This window comes from Anabrus simplex, chromosome 1 (assembly GCF_040414725.1).
Source record: "Anabrus simplex isolate iqAnaSimp1 chromosome 1, ASM4041472v1, whole genome shotgun sequence".
NCBI lineage: Eukaryota > Metazoa > Arthropoda > Insecta > Orthoptera > Tettigoniidae > Anabrus > Anabrus simplex.
Window position 1 is genome coordinate 1367400744 of NC_090265.1, and position 14935 is coordinate 1367415678.

The 14935-nt window shown below is 35.8% G+C and overlaps 1 protein-coding gene across 1 annotated transcript in view; it reads right to left on the reverse strand.

The window, feature by feature from the left end:
* Positions 1-14935, reverse strand: part of mas (masquerade) — a 195396-nt gene that overhangs the window by 8605 nt on the left and 171856 nt on the right. Inside the window, exons 7-8 of the mRNA XM_067138673.2 lie at positions 8139-8416; positions 4337-4491 (exon numbers count right to left, since the gene is read on the reverse strand). Coding sequence (XP_066994774.1) covers positions 4337-4491; positions 8139-8416 — 433 coding nt within the window. The remainder of the gene's footprint in view (positions 1-4336; positions 4492-8138; positions 8417-14935) is intronic.

Consider the following 14935-nt stretch of genomic DNA (forward strand, 5'->3'; position numbering starts at 1 on the left):
GAGGGATGAATAATTTTGTTTGCGGAGATAACTTCATTTAACACCTTAAGGGTGGGATGTTTAAAATATTTCCTAATTCACACCTAGGGTTTAAAATATATACCATTATTTGGAATTTTGTCTTCGTAGTTAAACTGTTTCGGAGGAAGGAATGAATATATCTGTTTTTGAATCTTAACCCCCATTTAAATTTAAATTTGTCTCAAACTTTCTGCTATTTAACATGATTTGAAATTTTAACTTAATAATTCAAACGATTTCATAGAATTGAATATTTTGTCATCATTCATCACCCCCCAGTCAGAACCCCTTAGGGGTATATTGTTTGAAAACCACTTCTTATTTAAAATCTAAGAATTTAGTATGTACAGAGGGCAGCACCAATATCTGATAAAAATCAAGATGAAACCTCCTTTATTATTTAGGCCTATTACCAAGTCGTTAGTAATTTGAGGGATTTAAATCTTTAAATATTATACATTCAACATGTGCAAGAATTTGTAGGTACCATTAATGGTATACAGTCTCAAAAAAATGTCCCTCCCGTTGTCTATAAGTTCAAGATTATTTCAGTTAAACCCCTGAGTTTTACAAATAGCTTTCTTTGGCAATAAAGGAAAGGAGTCGGAAATTTGGTCGAGTACTTGGCTGTTGTGGAGACTTAGTTTTTCAACTTCAACAACTTCTACACAATCCCAATCCTTACACGTGAAGTATTTTGAATTATAGTGGTACCATATTTGACACCTACAACATTCAAAGATCTTGTAAAATGTTAAGTTCATACGTCAAACGGTTTGAAGGGATGAATAATTTCATCATAAGTCATCATCTCCCAGCCAAAACCTCTTAGATGTGTATTGTTTTAAGATCTCGTCTTGTTTAAAATCTAAAACATATAGGAGCAACCAACATGTGAAATTTTGACCTCGTATGTCAAACAGTTGCATAGAAATGGATATTATGTCATCAGAACTCACCCCCTGTCAAAATCCCTTAAGGGTGTGTTGGTTTAAGACCACTTTTTAGTTAAAATGTAATGCACATAGGATCAATCACCATGTGAAGTTTCAACCTCATATGTCAAGGGTTTCAGAGAAATATCTCTTTTTTTTTTCTTTTTCTTTTTTTTGTCAACAGGCCCCAAACTCCAGTCAAAACCCCTTAAGGATATATTATTTCAAGACCACTTCTCATTTAAAGTTGAAGATATAAAAGAGCAACAATCATGTGAAATTTTAACCTCGTATTTTAACGGTTTCAGAGAAATAAATATGTTTGTCATCGGACATCACCCCCAGTCAAGAACCCTTAGGGGTGCACTGTTTTAAGACAAGTTTTTAGAAGATATTGAGGAGTAACCACCATGTGAAATTCCAACCTCGTATGTCAAGCGATTTCAGAGAAATTGATAATTTTGTAAACAGGCCTCACCCCCACCCCCAGTCAAAACCCCTTAGGGGTGCATTGTTTTAGGACCAGGTTTTATTTAAAAATGTATTACATATAGGACAACCATCATGTGAAATTTGAGGCCCATATGGCAAAAGGTTGGAGAGAAATGAATATTTATGTTTTCGGCCCCCACCCCTAGTCAAAAACCCTTAGGCGTGCATTATTTTAAGACTACATTTTATTGAAAATCTATGACATACAGGAGGAGCAATGTTAAATTTCAACCTCATATGTCAAACGGTTTCAGAGAAAGGAATATATTTGTTTTCGGGTATTAACCCCCATTTTACCCTTACAGTAAGGGCTGAATTTATTTCTAAACTTGTCTTTTTTAATATCTGGTACATAAGGAAGCAATCATTGAGTGCCATTTCAACCTTTGTGTGACCACTGGTTTCAGAGGAATTAATATTTTGGTCTCAGGGTTTTACCCCCATTTCATCCCCTTAGGGTTGACATTTTGTGAAACCCTTCCTTAGTGGGTGGCAATTGCCTTTTATATAGATATATACATACCAATTTTCACATGTGTAACGTCTTCAGTTTTAGAGATATAAGTATTCTCATAAAAAGAATTCAACTCCAAAAACCAATTTTAACTTCTATAACATCTTCAGTTCTTGAGATATACTCTAGATTTACTCATTTAAAAAAATCACCTATATTTTCAGATGAATGGATTTTCTGGTAACAAAAAGAATGTGTTTCTTTATTTTTAAAGGAGATTCCAAAGACAAATTTTCATGTCTGTAATATCTTCAGTTTTTTATATATAAGTATCCTCATAAAAGGAACTGAACCCCTTTTTCACTTCTTTTCACCCCTCTTAAAAGGTTCAGAGAAAGAAAAATCACATGCTTATTTATTTTTAAAGAAGATTCCAAATACCAATTTCTACGTCTCTAAACTGTCATGTTTTTGAGATATAGATATACTCATTTAAACAATTCAACCCCCCTTTTCACCCCATTAGCGATGGAATATCCAAAAATCCTCTCTTAGTGAGGAATGTAATGGAAATGTATTCCCTAAATTTCATTTCTTTATTTCCAGTAGTTTCGGCTTGGCGATGATGAATCAGTCAGTCAGTCAGTCAGTCAGTCGGTCAGGAAATGTTACTTCATATAGATAGATGTTGGCAGAATCATGTGTTCTGGCTAAATACTGTTCCTGTTTTCATATGAGTTGCATTGTAGATGTATGGCAGCATTATTGTTAACATAATTAGATGTTCTTTATAACACAGTCATTAGTTGAATGTTTTCTGTATTGTGTCCTGTTATTGCACTGTAAGTTGACAATGGACATCACCACATGAAAAAATTGTGACATTAGCTGAGCATACCTCTATGACATAAACACAAACTACTTCACAATTTGGTGTTGGTGTGGCTACTGTAAATTCAATTTTGAAGCGATACTAAGAAACTGGGTCCTTTTTATTTGCTGAAAGAAGAAAACTGTCTTGGTAAGGGCAAGAATACAACAAAAGAAAATCATTTACTCATTAGGATGAGTAAAATAAACCCTAGGCTCTGAGCTGTTGGCCTAAACTGTGATTTAAGTCAGACTGAGCTAATTGTTCACATTACAACAGTTCACAACAAACTGTTAGAGGCAGGAAGAAGAGCATATAGACCAGAAGCAGCTTTTGATGGATGTAATGTGCAAAGAGTGATTGATATGGGCTAAACTCCATACCGGTATGTACAAAACTGTGGAAGACTTAAGAAAGTTGTATTTTCAGATGAAAGTCATTTCGAAGTTTCCTTATATTTGTTTTTAAAAAAAATCAGAGAAAAAGTCACCAGCCCACATTCAACAAGTTCCTAAACATCCTCCAAAAGTTATGTTCTGTTTTACCAACAAGGGGCCTGTTACAGGTCTGATGACCAGTGAGCAGGACAGAGAAATCCTTCAAAGGAGGGTAGTGCCCGATTTACCAAAACTCTCTCCAGATGGTGATAGTGTTTTTAAACAAGATCTTGCACCATGTCACACATCCAAATAGGTGAACAAATTATTTGAAGATAAACACAGTCAAGTGCTCCCTTTGCCCACTAACTCACCCGATATCAACCCTCATAGAAAATTTATGGGATATTCTTAAGATGAGGATGACCAAACTGGATGTGATCATTTATCACGGTGTGGTTTCATGATAAGAGGATAAAGAAAATTAGCACAAAATTGGTAAAATCCATGCCAAAACATGTTGTTGCTGTTTTGAAGAACAAAGGAGATCACCTCAAGTATTAAACTGTGATTTTATGTAATTGTAGAACTGATTTTCAGTATTTTCAACTTTTAATATGAGAACACTTTTCTGTATCTTGTTTGATTTCATTTTCACACTCGTGTACCACATACGTGCTTACTGTGTATATCTTTGGTTATATGTTGCACTAACATCAGTGTCTATGACAAAGATACTTTCTGTTCACATTATCCACATTTTAAAATAATTATGTTATGTCAAATTATGTACTCACTTTTCATCTATCAGAAAGCTAATATATAATTCTGTTATCTGAAAGAGCAGCGAATGAGCAGCAGTGCATAATCAGTGAAGAGTTATGAATGGAAATATAAATCTATGTTATTATAGTTCAATCTCAGTTGGTGATTTTTCATGAGCATCTGGATTACAGGGTCCAGTTCATTGTCAAAATTAATAAATCCATAATAACTCTTTGATTCAGTGAGGAAATTCATTGATCCACAGTTCACCTAGCCTTAAGAAACATAATATCTTAAGGGAACACACTATCTGATTTGCCTATGTAATTCTAATTACGGTATCTAGGAAAAATTATTTATCTGTTTTCTCATTTGTATTATAGGCTATATCTCCCTGTATTACTGGTATTACAATTCTTACCTGGCAGGCATCATTGCCCTCTTCACCTCCTGCACAAAAACTGCTGGCTGGCAATATGAATATCTTTTCTGTCACTGCATTTATTTTACGAATACATTCTGCATCACTGACAATTGGAATTTCAGCTTCTCTGACTCGTAGTGGAATTGGGCCAGCTAAAACATAGAAAAGTTAATAAATAAACAATATTCTGATGGTGGAATATTTTTTACTTTTCAGGGTCAATGAATATCTGATATGCTTAAGATTTTATTTTATGTGTCACTGACATGCATAGATCTTATGGCAATAATTGGATAAGAAAGGGTTAGGACTGGAAGGAAGTGACCATGGCTTTAATTAAAGTACAACCCCAGCATTTGCCTGGTGTAAAAATAGAAAACTATGGAAAACCATCTTCAGGACTGCCGACAGTGAGGCTTGAACCCACTATCTCCCAAATGCAAACTTACAGCTATGTAATCCAAACCTCATAGCCAACCCGGACAAAACTGTCTTTACATTGGTTTGTTTCCAGACCAACTTTGCTTTATGGGAGTGAAAGCTGGGTGGACTCAGGATAATTTATTCATAAGTTAGAAGTAGCAGACATGATTGCTGGTACAAACAGGTGGAACAATGGCAAGAGGGTACTCATTATGAGGAGATAAATGCTAATTTAGGAATGAACTTGATGGATGAAGCTGTATGCATAAACTATATTTGGTGATGGGGTCATGTGAGGCAAATGGAGGAGGATAGGTTACTTAGGAGAATAATGGACTCTGTTAGGGAGGGTAAGAGGAGTAGAGGGAGGCCAAGACGATGACAGTTAGACTCGGTTTCTAACAGTTTAATGATAAGAGGTATAGAACTGAATTAGGCCACAGAACTAGTTACAAATAGAGGATTTTGGCGTGGTTTAATAAATCACAGAAGCTTGCAGACTGAATGTTAAAAAGGCATAACAGTCTGTAATCAAGATATATGTATGTATGTATGTATGTATGTATGTATGTATGTATGTATGTATGTATGTATGTATGTATGTATGTATGTATGTATGTATGTATGTATGTATGTATATTTGAAAAAAGTTTTTTTAAGTTTTGAATAATTTTGGAGGACCTGCATAACTGCCAGCAGTTCTATTGTCAACAAAATACAGGAATCGCATTATGAACTCACCCTGGTCCTGTTTCATAGTTTGCAGAAAATTGGGAACTCTGGAATGCATCCCTACTTAAATAACTTTCCAGAGTGAACTTCTACATTATAGACCTACCAATCAACATATTGAGACCAAACACCACATAAATTTCATAGGTCCTATCAAGGGACTTTTGTTTCACTGAAAGTATTGTTCAGCATATCTTTTCATGTTCTCTGCTATGATATTATAACCTACTCATCAAAGAAGTGAAAAACACATTTAAAACATCAGAAAAGTTCTTTTGAGGTCCCGACTGTCCAGTAAGGGGAATTTTCTGGTTGCCATACACAGTATGCAACTCATGTCATGCCTGCAGAATCTTCATAATTTTCTTCAAGACAAAAACATTCTTCTTGAACGTACCTACATCACCAGCAAAACATCTTACAGTAATGTGTTCCTCTGCTACTAGAGAACCTGAAAGATTATATGAAGTCCCTGCCATTTTTCATGGCTCTGACAAAACTACCTTCCTCTTTCATCTGTAAGATGTTTAAATTCTTAGCACTGATGACAGTCAGGATCTAGGTGCCTAGGAGTAGATAGTTTATATTTTGTGTCAACAGAGGACACATGGCAAGTTATACTTCACTTCAGTGATACATAAAGCAACAAGCTAATGAAATGTATTATTGTGAAATATGTAGATGGTCAGAAAGATCAAGTCTTCTAGAACACATTGGTATATGCAATTAACAACAACACTTCACTGATGACATACAAATGCTGTCTTCATATAGTACTGTGGAAAGAGTACACATATACGGCACACTGTTGTGGTGGCTGTTAAGCACTCTGTGTAATCATTGGAGACACTGTACCCCTGTTGCTGTGATCATGTCTGAATTCACTTCATCCACTCCATGCAATTTTCTTTTAGGCATAGATCAGGTGATCGGGGTGTCCTCTGAGAAGGCTTCCACATCTGACTGTTTCTCTTTCTCTCTGATCCGTTCAGCAGGTTGTTGAAATTATTCTTCAGGATATCTTTGATATCACATTCCATTCTGACTATATTCCGTTTTCTTCTAGTGCCTTGATGGTATCCATCGATTTCCTTTTGCCTTTGACCATGTTGTATATTAATTTCATATTGCCTCTGCTATCTTCATCCAGATTCTGTGTGAAAATTTCCCAACTCTTCGTCTTCCCATCTTGAAATATCCTTCTGACATTTGACTTCGTATCTCGGTACACCTGTTCAAGGTTTTGATTTTTGCAATCCATCAATCAATCATTGCTCTGCATTGGGCTGTCACTCAGGTGGCAGATTCCCTACCACCTCCTCTTCCTATACCTGAATATTTGCCCCAGTTTATTGTCTTGAATTCCAACTTTTATCTTCCTATTATGATATTTCTTACCTCTAAAAGCTCCACTCAAGCTTATTCTTCAACTAACATAATTTCACCGTCAGCTCGGAACATACCATTTAGTCAAGCAGCTTGTCTCCTTCAGTCTTCCCAATCCAAAGTTTGCAACATACAGTACATCATACTTCAGTTGCTTCCATTATAAAGATGTTTTCCAGTTGGTCCATTCTTCTTCTCTGGTCTTCACTTTATCACTTGGCAATTGACCTCTCATCCAGTCCTGATAGTTGGCTCTCTTGTCTGTTTCCTGAAGTTCTCACACCTTGATTTTTGGTATTTTCCTGGTCAGTATTATTGGTACATGAAAGTCTTTCAAACCTGCTACTAATAGCCAGTGGCCACTGGCAAGGCTCTCACTAGGTATTACTGTGACAACTGTCACAAGATACTCCTTTCTTCCAACACGTTAACAGCAATATTATTATAATGATAGCTTTACTTTGCATAACAATACCAGTATACAATAACAAGTTATCTACTAACTTATTTTACATAACCTGATGCAAAATGTAAATATAAATAAACATCATTAAAGGTACAGAGTAAAATGTGAAGAAACCCTATTTAGTTAGATATGGTTGCATCTGGATTGAATTTTATTTATGACTTTCACACTTTATAATCTATTCAAGAAACTATGCTTTTATACACTAAAGCACACAATCCTTATTTAAAATATCAGAGTAGTTTGACTGACGGTTTGTCTAAGTACACTACTCAACATGGAAATTAAAACACTGTGAGGGAACAGCAAAGCTGCAACTGAGATATGCTCCTTGATTCTTTGTAGTTGGATGCTGATTACCATTTTTGATTTCAACTTTGTGTCCAGTTACTACTGAAGTTTGATTTTGTTTTGTTTTAAACTACAAGTGAACATGAAAGAAGAAAATGTTAATTCAGTGATGCACTGAAGTCAGATTTCCCTTTTATAAGGAAAGCTACAACATTCTTCATGAATTCTTCAGACTTCAGTCAGACGTTTAGGATTTTCTACTATCTCATGTTAAACAAGAAACTCTTGAAGCAAATACATAGTTCTGAAAAATACACTTGAGGGGCTTTAATTATTATGTTATTTAAGTGTAATTTTCTTTGTTAGCTTGGGATAGTAAAGAAAAATTTGCTAAAATGAATGATACGCCAAAAATAGTGTCAATTTTAGCATTAAACAAACAAACAAACAAACAAACAAACAAACAAACAAACAAATACAGTATAATAAGTATGTCATTACCTTCTCCCATGTATCCATATCCAGTAACTGTACAGCGCTTGCCTGCTGCCTGGCTCACTCCCCTAGCTGGAAGACACACTAGACACACTCCATCCTTAAGCTCAGCCTGACCATGCAGCTTCAGCAATGCAATGTCATTATCCAATGTCTGGCTGTTGTGATTGTGATGTATGTATGTGGTAGCAACTCTCAGAGTCTGAGCTCCAGGACTACCATACTTGCGAGTCAAGTCATGATCACCAACACGCACGTAGATTGCATCACCCGATCGTACTATACTGTTGAAATAAGAAAAAATGATTAACAGATTACTGAAATTAAAGTTATAAGTTATTTTTTAAGGGAAAATGTGTAAACTCTCAAGCATTTCTTTACCATTCACTGAGTGAACTATACTATATGAGTGCCCTCTTAACCAGCCTCGGGTTTATTGGCTGACCCCATGAACAATATTGCTTCCTGTTTCCTACAGTTATACCTCCGCACTGCATCTCACCCTACCCCACTCTCAGACAGTCAGTTTCATATTGCTTATTGCTTATAATATAGATACCATTTTTAATCAGTTTGCTGATTTATTCAGTGCAGTAAACAGGTTTATTATTTAAGTGATTATTAAATTAGTGATGGGAAAAGGTAATAGAATTATTTAATAATCGATCAGAAGCTTAGTACTTTAGAATGTTTCAATGAAAGTGAGTCTGTGCAGTTAGTTTGTATAAATTAGGCCCTTTATTTTTATATTGCCAATTAACCAAGGGTCCAGTCCCAAGAAGGTCAGTTAAGATCATGTCCAGTGTGTATGAGAACTATAGTTTAAAGTTATTTTAGTCGATTCGCAGTAAATCATAGAAAGTATGTTCCGTACTGATCAATCTACATAGCCATTTCTGAATTAATTTTCCTGTGATCTTCTCTTCAACTTCAGTAATTAATCTGGGAAAGAACTTCTCCATTTACTGTTGTCTACTTTTTTCTAAATTCCTGTCTAACCTAAGTTATTATGATTTATACCTTTATATGGACTTAGTTTCATCAAATGGGCTTTGTGATGGACTGGTCATCTCACATTATATTACAGATCGAAGGAGTCCAGCTCAAGCGCCTGTAGGATGTTACAAATATGGTTCTCATATAGTTTGAGGTTAACCATGGAGAGGTGGCACTTACATGAATAAATACTAGAAGTGGTGCAGGGTTGTTTCCATCCTCAATGAAAAATAGCAGGGATATAACAGGGAAATAGAGAGATTAAGAAGGAGGTGCAGATTAGAAAGAAATAGAGTTAGGAATAGCTGAAGAAGAAGGGAGAGATTGAAGGGCTCAGTAGGAAATTCAATTTAGCAAAAAAGTCAGCTAAAGCTAAAAAAAAAAATTTGAGCAGCAACATGAATTTTAGGGAGCAATGGAAGGATATGTATACATATTTTAACCTTCCGTCGGTCATGCCGTATCTGTGAGATATGAGACTCTTTCAGCATATCATATTTCTTAAATGATAAGAATCATTGGCCCACATATTTTAGTAGCTGCTTATCACTGCCCTGGGAATTTCCTGTTGGGATTTCATGTCTTTGTGTCTACACGTTCCATATTAGTCTTGTCTCTGAATCATTGGGATACAGCACGACTGATCGTGACACAGCATGACATCCTTTAGTAGGCCTGCATGTGTTAGCGGCTGTAAACATGGAGCACTTCAACCCAGAAAACATAAATGATGCTGAATTAATTCATACAATTCTATATGAAAGTGACAGTGACTGAAATAATGAGTGTATGAGTGATTAGGGATCTGAAAGTGATTATGATTATTATTATTATTATTATTATTATTATTATTATTATTATTATTATTATTATTATGGCAAAAACAAGGATACATTATAAGTACATATAAATACATATAGTGATTATGATATTGTTGAGGAAAGAGACAGTGACTCAGAGTTAGATAGATGCGGATGACTCTTGTTCTGTTGAAGAGTCTGTTACATACTTTAGAGGAAAATATGGTGTGATGAAGTGGAGAAAGGTGCAGTATTCTTCCCAAGCCACATAACATACTGACTAAGCTACCTGAAGCCAGTGGTGAAGCAAGAAACGCAAAGACACCATTGGATTTGTGGATCTGTTTAGTGACCAAAGATATGCTAGATGATGTATTTCAGTATACACATCAGTACAAAGGATATGTACACGTTGATTTCAGCAGAGATCCGTCCGTCCGTCCATCCATCCATCCATCACTACTGATCTGAATTTGGGGCAGTGCCCAGATGACAGATTCTCTATCTGTTGTTTTCCTAGCCTTTTCTTAAATGATTTCAAAGAAGTTAGAAATTTATTGAACATCTCCCTTGGTAAGTTATTCCAATCCTCAATTCCCCTTCCTATTAATGAATATTTGCCCCAATTTATCCTCTTGAATTCCAACTTTACCTTCATATTGTGATCTTTCGTACTTTAACAGACACCACTCAAACTTATTCGTCTACTAATGTCATTCCACTCCCATATCTTCACTGACAGCTTGGAACTAACTGCTTATGCAAGCAGCTTGCCTCCTTTCACCCAAGTCTTCCCAGCCCAAACTTTGCAAATTTTTTGTAACTCTACTTTTTGTCAGAAATAACCTAGAACAAATCAAGCTGCTTTTCTTTGGATTTTTTCCAGTTCTTGAATCAAGTGATCCTAGTGAGTGTCCCATTTGGAGTCTTACCAGAGACTTTATATGCATTCTCCTTTACATTCTTACTACAACCGCTAAACATCCTCATAATCATATGCAGAGATCTGTACCCTTTATTCACAATCCCATTTATGTGATTACCCCAATGAAGATCTTTCCTTATATTAAAACCTAAGTACTTACAGTGATCCCCATAAAGAACTTTCACCCCATCCATGCAGTAATTAAAGCTGAGAGGACTTCTATTTGTGAAACTCACAACCTGACTGCTGTCTATCTCACAACATTACCGAGGTCATTTTGCAGTTGCTCACAATCTTGTAACTTAATTATTACTATATATGAAATAACATCATCTGCAAAAAGCCTTCTCTCTGATTCCACTTCTTTACTCATGTCATCTATATATATAAAAGAACATGTCTTGACTGACTGACTGACTGACTGATTCATCATCGCCCAGCCAAAACTATTGGACATAAAGAAATGAAATTTTGGGGATTTATTTATATTAACATGTAGGCGCTCACTAAGGGAGGATTTTTGGATATTCTGTCACTAAGGGGGTGAAAAGGGGGGTGAATTTTAAAAATGAAGATATCTATATCTCAAAATCTTAAAAGTTTACAGACGTAAAAAATGGTATTTAGAATCTCCTTTAAAAATAAATAAACACTTTTTTTTGTTTTTGTTTTTGGAAAATCCTATTTAAGAGGGTTAAAAAGGGGGAAAAGCACTTGAACACCTTTTATGAGGAGACTTATATCTCAAAAACTGAAGATGTTACAGACATGAAAATTGAAATCTGGAACCTCCTTTTGAAAATAAAGAAACACGTACTTTTGTGTTTTTGCATAATCTGATGAATAGGAGGGGAAAGGAGTGACAAACGGGGTGAATTTAAAAAAAAGATTATATCTGCAAATTATCTCAGACACGTAACATATTACAGATTTGAAAACTGGCATTTGGAATTTCCTGTAAAAGTAAAGAAACATAAATACTTTTTTGGGAAAATCCACTTAAGGGGAAGTGAAAATGGGATGAAATTTTAAATTAGCATATCTACAGTATATCTCAAAAACTTAACATACCAAATTGGTATTTGGAATCTCCTTTAAAAATAAAGAAACACTTCTTCTTTGGTTTTTGGGAAAAACCTTTAACAGGGCAGGAAGGGGGGGGGGGGGAGGTATTGAAAAATTAGTTGAATTATTTGTATTAGAATGTATATATACCAAAAAATCTAAAGATGTAACAAACTTGAAGACTGGTATTTGGAATCTCCTTTAAAAATAAAGAAACTTGCATTTGGTGGGGGAATCAACTTGGTAGGGTGGGGGGGGGGGGGGGATGAAAAGTGAGATAAATTCCTTTTACGAGGATACATATATCTCGAAGACTGAAGATGTTACAGTTGTGATATTTGGTATTTGTAAGCTCTTTTAAAGAAACATGTACTGTTTGATTTTGTAAAATTCACTTGATTGAGGAGTGTGAAAGGAAGTAAAAATATCGAGTTCTTTTTCTAGAGAAACTTATATCTGAAAACTGAAGGTTACAGACGTGGAAATTGGTATTTGGAATCTCCTTTAAAAATAAAGAAACACACATTTTTTGGGTGGGGGTAAAGCAACTTAACGGGCAGGGGTGAAATGAAAAAGGACTGATTAAGGGGTTGAATTCTTTTTATGGGGATACTTACATACCGGTATATCTCAAAAACTGAAGATGTGGGAATAGGTATTTGGAATCTCCTTTAAAAGAAACATGTATTTATTTTTTCGACTTGAGAGAAGACTGTTTCTCACATGTATAGTTCTATGTCACATGGTCGTCTTAGCCCCAAAAGGTAATACCACAAGCATGGTTTACAAATAATTTCTAAGGTAAATGAAACTCAATTTTTGGGTGAGTTTTTATACTTTAGGAATTTTCAGATAATGTCTTAGTACAATGCCGAGGAACGATTACTTTGATCAAATTACGAAATCCACGTGAGCGAAGCCACGGGTAATTGCTGGTTTTTTTATATAAGAAAACATAAAGGTCCAATAAGGCAGAAGTATTCAGTCAGCAGTATGTAAAGATTGTTGGTTACATGTATAATGTCCAGATAGAAGAGGAGGTGACTAATACTAAAGACAAGGGACCATAGTAGCGTGCATGTTCGAACTTGGGATGGGTAACCAAGATGGAGCAACATGTGCCTTACTGCATATGCAACTGCCATCATGCATGAGTGGAGCATGTAACCTAAAATGCCAGAGTTTGCTGCAATTCTTTTGACAGGGCATGTTCGAAGCAAAATTTGCTGACTAGCGAGGATGACCTTGCTTGCTTTACCAACATTGCAAACAATGTGGTTCATTCAGATATGAGTAAACCCTTGTTTACATAGAGCAAAGGCTGGTAATTTGGAGGTATACAAGGATGATGGAATGGTTGATTTAACCATTAGTTCTGAGCTGATGTTCACCATGCCATGTGAATTGACAGACAGCGTTATGGCTAAAATTCAAAGCAGTGAATATAAACTAATTAAGAGATTTTGACTCAGTTCTGATGTTTGGAAGAAATTCCTGCTTGTGGTCACTCCAGACAATCACCAGACAGGGTATGTTTCCTGTGAATTGTGCAATGCACTGTTAACATATAAATTTGGTACAACTCATTTAAATTAAAACACGTTTGCAAATTTAATGCTGGCTCTTCTCGCCAAGTATTGCCCAGCAATACAAAGCAAACCATGACTTGCTTGAGTGTTTTTATGTGTGTCAAAACTTTCCGACCATTTAACATTGTTGCCAGAGAAGGCTTTAACGAATTAGGGCAAGAACTATTTAATATCTGTGATCATTTTGGCAAAGTAAGTATTGTTGTTGATGGGTTACCACATCCTTCCACCATTAGTAGAAATGTCCAAGCAAAGGCAGGTGAAATACGAAGTGAAGTAATGCCTCTGATTATTTCTGCCATGTACGACAAATATTGGCTTGGCTACTTTTGATATGTGGACTGACTAGATCCATTATTTGTTTCCGACTATGCAGCGTATAGGCAGAGAGTGGAAGCTGTTCGGTAATGTGCTTTTCACTACAAAATTTCCAATTACAAAGAAAACAAGTGAAAGTATACTGTAATTGAGAAAGTTTATGAGTTAAACATTCTTCAGTGTGATTATATGTTTTTCATAAGAGATCAGGGTTCAAATCTAAAGAAATCTTTTGAAAATCATAGACATCTGTATTATGCTGTTCACTGCATAAATATAACAAATGTCCACGTATTTGACAAAATGAGATTTCTTGTGGAAGTTCTCCAAATTGTTGCCTTGTTGTGAAATCAAATGTTAGATGGCTTCAGCTATGAGGTTGCAGATCAGATGGTAGCTTTCCTTAAGCCATTCACTAATGACCTACAACATGAAATGGCACCAATAATTCACTCAATGCTCTTGTGGCAGCACTGCTCTGTCAGTTAATCAGACTGTGCGGTATTTATTAGTGGTTTACTTCTGCAGTTTGTCACTTAAGTAATATGCATAGAGCCATTACATTTATATTATGTTGAACCTTGATTATACTTTCAGGAAATCCATAAGAAGAAAAAGATCAGAGCTCATATGCTCTTAAGTGAAAAGGTACAGGTCTCAACTGTACACAAAATAGCTATATTACTATGGCCTCCATTCCGCCACCTGAAAATGTTAGAAGAAGATGAAAGGAAGGCCATAATGGATGAAGTCAGACACATCTGTATAACAGTTCTGTATATTATGTTCATAATATAATTTGCGTCCGTGGTGTATTAATTAGTGTGATTAGCTGCCACCCCCAGAGGCCTGGGTTCTATTCCCAGCTCTGCCACGAAATTTGAAAAGTGGTACGAGGGATGGAATGGGGTCCACTCAGGCTCGGGAGGTCAACTGAGTAGAGGTGGGTTCGATTCCCACCTCAGTCATCCTGGAAGTAGTTTTCCGTGGTTTCCCACTTCTTCTTCAGGCAAATGCCGGGTTGGTACCTAACTTAAGCCACGGCCGTTTACTTCCCTATTTCTTGTCTATCCCTTCCAAACTTACCATCCCTTACAAGGCCCTTGTTCA